Source organism: Malus sylvestris, chromosome 11 (assembly GCF_916048215.2).
Source record: "Malus sylvestris chromosome 11, drMalSylv7.2, whole genome shotgun sequence".
NCBI classification, from domain to species: Eukaryota; Viridiplantae; Streptophyta; class Magnoliopsida; order Rosales; family Rosaceae; genus Malus; species Malus sylvestris.
In genome coordinates this window covers 21,222,879-21,226,798 of record NC_062270.1, presented here as the reverse complement: position 1 = coordinate 21,226,798, position 3,920 = coordinate 21,222,879, and the positions used below count along the sequence as shown (strand labels likewise).

Below are 3,920 nucleotides of genomic sequence, written 5' to 3'. Positions count from 1 at the left end.
GGCCCGCAAGAGCATAAACTGTGTACGGCAAAATCATCATCAAAATCACTATAAAAAAAAAAAAAAAATCATCACCATTTGAACTACGTTATGACTTGATCCCTCATCAACCGGGGGTACGTAGGCAACTTGAAACTTCAAAACTTCAAGTACAGTCACATCATCAACAAAAACACAAATACTTTGAAGAATAAAGAGCAAATGCAAGAAGGCGAATACTTCATTTCTTTAAAAAAAAAAAAAAATAAAAAAAAAAAAAATATTACTGGAAAGATATGTCCCTAAAACTACGGAGGCGATCTTGAAACAAGCCTTCCAAAGTCTTCAAAGTCTCCACCTCGGTCGGAGACAAAGTGGGCAAATCCATAGCCATGCCTTTCTCTTGTTCTAGACGTGAAATCTCCTCATGGTGCTGAGAAAGTGTAGCCCTCTGTTCTGCAAGAACCTTTTCAAGTTGTGATGCTTGGGTTCCCAACTGCTCTCGCTCTCGTACCAACGCATCCAGACGCACCTGGACAGAAGCTAAAGAAGCCTATGTGACTTGATAATCTCCCGAAGCAACTTGCTGAGAAGACCGGACTCGGGCTAAGGACAAGTCTATTGCTGCAAGCTGTTGAGCTCGATCATCTGGGCTCAACTTCTTCAAGGAAATAGCGCGCAAGGAAGAATACTCAGTGGAGGTGGCCATAAGTTCGGCGATCCTGATCCTCAAAGACGAAGAATCAACATTAAGATTGTCAATCGTAGAAACGAGCTTCGACAAATCTTCTTCGAGCAATGAAAGGTCTTCCAGCGAGCACTTCGAAATCCTACTCTCAATATGGCTTTTGACATCCAAGGCAGCACGAAGTTTGAGGCGATGGATAAATTGCTCGGTACCATTAAGGTTCGGCCCTCTCAAAGAAATCGCAGAACTAGCTGGCAAAGGTGCTGGACGTATGATGGACTCTTGTACGCCTTCACCTACACACGGCAGGCTTGGAAGATTGGGCGAATTTTGAACGAGCTCTTCACCGGGCGGATCCCCAATCTCCCCGTCTGTAGGTAGATTGCCTCCAAGTAGCATATCCATATAGAAGTGAACACCCGCGGTCGCCAAATCAAAAGAACAAGAAGGCCCAACCTAAAGAAGACGAAGAGAGGTGTTAGAAGCAAAAGCTGAAATAAGAATAAGAAGTCATGAGAGAGAAAGAAATGCATACATCTTTCTCTGAAGACACACGACCATCGGATTGGGGAGGCCTAAACACTTCTTTCTTTTTATGACGAAAATTGACATCGCTGTCAACCTGAGCAACTTCAAGTGGTCGTTTGTTTAAAACTTGTTGCCGCCGCCGCAAAACAAGTCCATCTTCATACGAATCAACTTCGTCACTCGCCTCTTCAGAAGTGTCCAAATGGTGAGGAGACGAGCACAAGTGTTGACGGACTAAAGCCACAGGTCTGTCTTGCAAGGGAGTTGCACTCGCACGATCAAAAGGTACCAGCTGCATAGGAGTCGCAAAACTGCCTTCTTTCGACGCATCATGGCGTGAATGGGAAGAATTAGTACCACTTGCCATCCCCAAATCCTCATGATGTACCTTTGACCACCAATGCGCGTAAACACGAGTCACTGGATTACCCCTGAACTCGTCCTTGGCTGGCAGGGTGATATAAGCATTCGTACAGGCACGGGTACAAGACTCCCAATGCATATACACGGCTTGCAAGGATTCTGATTGGGCCTTTTCCTTCAGCCTGCCCGGCACATTTTGGACAAAACCAAACTGCCTGCTAAAACGGTGAGGATTGTACGGCTGAACGACGCATCGGTTTTCTTACCGCAAAGAAACATACGCCGAGCGAAGACTTATAAGATAAGACAAATCTGAAGAGCGAAGATGCGAATCGTCTATGATGCCTCGCCGTACTGAGCCAACTCTCGCCAGGCGGTCCATTTCTAAGCCTTCACAACTTCTAAACAGTGTTTGAGCCTGCGAATCGTCAAGACTCCTCGCAGAAAGCACGCCAGAATACTTCGTCATTAAAGGCCCCAGCTTGACTGAAGTCGGAGAAGAAGGACCTGACTTGTCTAAAGTTGACGAAGAAAAATGAGTGCCAAAATACTCACCCAACCAACCATACACATAGTGGTAAGGGAGCACCGCAGCACGATCTTCAGTGCTTGCCAAGTTCGAAATAACATTCAAGTCGTCGTAAATGTTGGCTAAAACTGGAATAGCAAGGCTAAAAGATTCACCTGCAGCCATCTTGCTAGCAACTTTGAAGACTCCGGGACGAATGAGGTTGACATCATCCTTGGGGAAAACAAACTTACAGAGCCAACAAGGTAAAAAAGCGGCTAAGTAAGATTCTTCTAAGTGCTCTGACGCCACGCCACAATCCTCAAATGCCTTCAACTCAGCAGGAGTACGACGAACAGCTGGACCAATGACACCCGACGGGTCTGAGTCCCCCTTAGGCCTGGTTGTCTTGTTACGACCGCTTTTCTTCGAAGGCCTCTTGTACTTCATGGCATCCCAATACCAAAATCGGATCCATGAAGAAATCTTCACGCCTGACTTACCTGGGGCCTCTTGGAAAAGCTTATGGTATGCCCCAAACAAATAGCGGCAGCTCGCAGGTAATCATCGACTGTTGCGATAAGAAAACTCTTCCACACTAGGAACAACCTCATCATAGAATTTTCCCTGGATTGGCAAGCCTCCTATCTTATGGAGATCCCAAAGCGAGAACGACATCTCCCCTCGAGCCGTGTGAAGTGTGTTGGTCGCTGAACACCAATGCTCAAAGAATGCACGTATGACGGAAGGATGTCGGTCATAACTAAACAGAGATGCATATACAGCATGATAAATGCCCGTGCTGGTAAGCATATCTTTGGAACGGCTCAAGACATCTTCAAGCCATTCCCAGTAAAACTCAACGAAGGCGGCTCCTCCAGTAGTCGACAAGGTGCTACTCCAAGCTATAGCTCCACTACGGATACGATCGCCAAGAAGCTCAAACGAAACTGAATGATTGTCACGAACATGGTGCGAATGGTTCAAGATAAGACTCATCGATGTGCATGCCTTTTTCTTTGCATTTAGTCGAACAGGGTCTACCACATCCCAAGGTACTTCAGAAGACCACGACTTAATATGCATGGAATTGTCTTTTGCGGGAAGGGCAAGCGCCTTGGGGCCGGTAAGTGGCGCGTAAAGCTTTAACGTCGTTCCACTATCCTGTGAATCGCCTTCCTTTGCAAGAATGGTGATAGTGTTGCTTTTAAAGCACTTGAGAAACACCATGACTGCAACAAAAAAGTCAGCCACAAAACTCGACTAGCACGACAAAGATGGTAGCTACAGAACGACCCTTCAAAGCACGCTACAGTGGCAGAGGAGACCAAAATGCTACGTAAACCCGCAGCGGAGCCCCGCTGCAGTCTCTTGCACAGCCCCACACGGCAGCGCACCACCGAGGGAAAACTGTAATCAAAAGACACTACACGGCAAAACTTCGTTGCAGTCTCTTGCACAGCCCCACACGGCAGCACACCACCGAGGGAAAACTGTAATCAAAAGACACTACACGGCAAAACTTCGTTGCAGTCTCTTGTACAAGAACACCCACGTCCTGCTCACCCCGCCACTAACTGCAACCACGGGCAAAAGAACCTTTGTCAAAACAACAAGTACACCCATATTATATATATATATGGACACATTACATATATACGTGTGTGTGTACGTGTGCACGGCTGGTGTGATGAGACAAATCAGCAATCTTCATATATGTGCGCGTGCGGTGATGGAACAAAAGCAAGGTCAGTGTGTGAACGTGTGTGTGTATATATACACATGACAAAGCCATGCAAACAAAGTCTGTGTGTATGTATGTATGTGAAATAAAAGTCAAAGTTTCTGTGTGTG

At 46.3% G+C, this 3,920-nt stretch overlaps 1 protein-coding gene across 1 annotated transcript; it reads right to left on the bottom strand.

Moving 5' to 3' along the window:
• Positions 1–532: 532 nt before the first annotated feature.
• On the bottom strand, positions 533–1,697 carry LOC126589430 (uncharacterized). The gene is made up of 2 exons (XM_050254721.1): positions 1,203–1,697; positions 533–1,123 (listed from the first exon to the last, which is right to left on the bottom strand). The coding sequence occupies exons 1-2, from the start codon at positions 1,695–1,697 to the stop codon at positions 533–535; spliced, it is 1,086 nt and encodes a 361-aa protein (XP_050110678.1).
• Between the last annotated feature and the right edge of the window lie 2,223 nt (positions 1,698–3,920).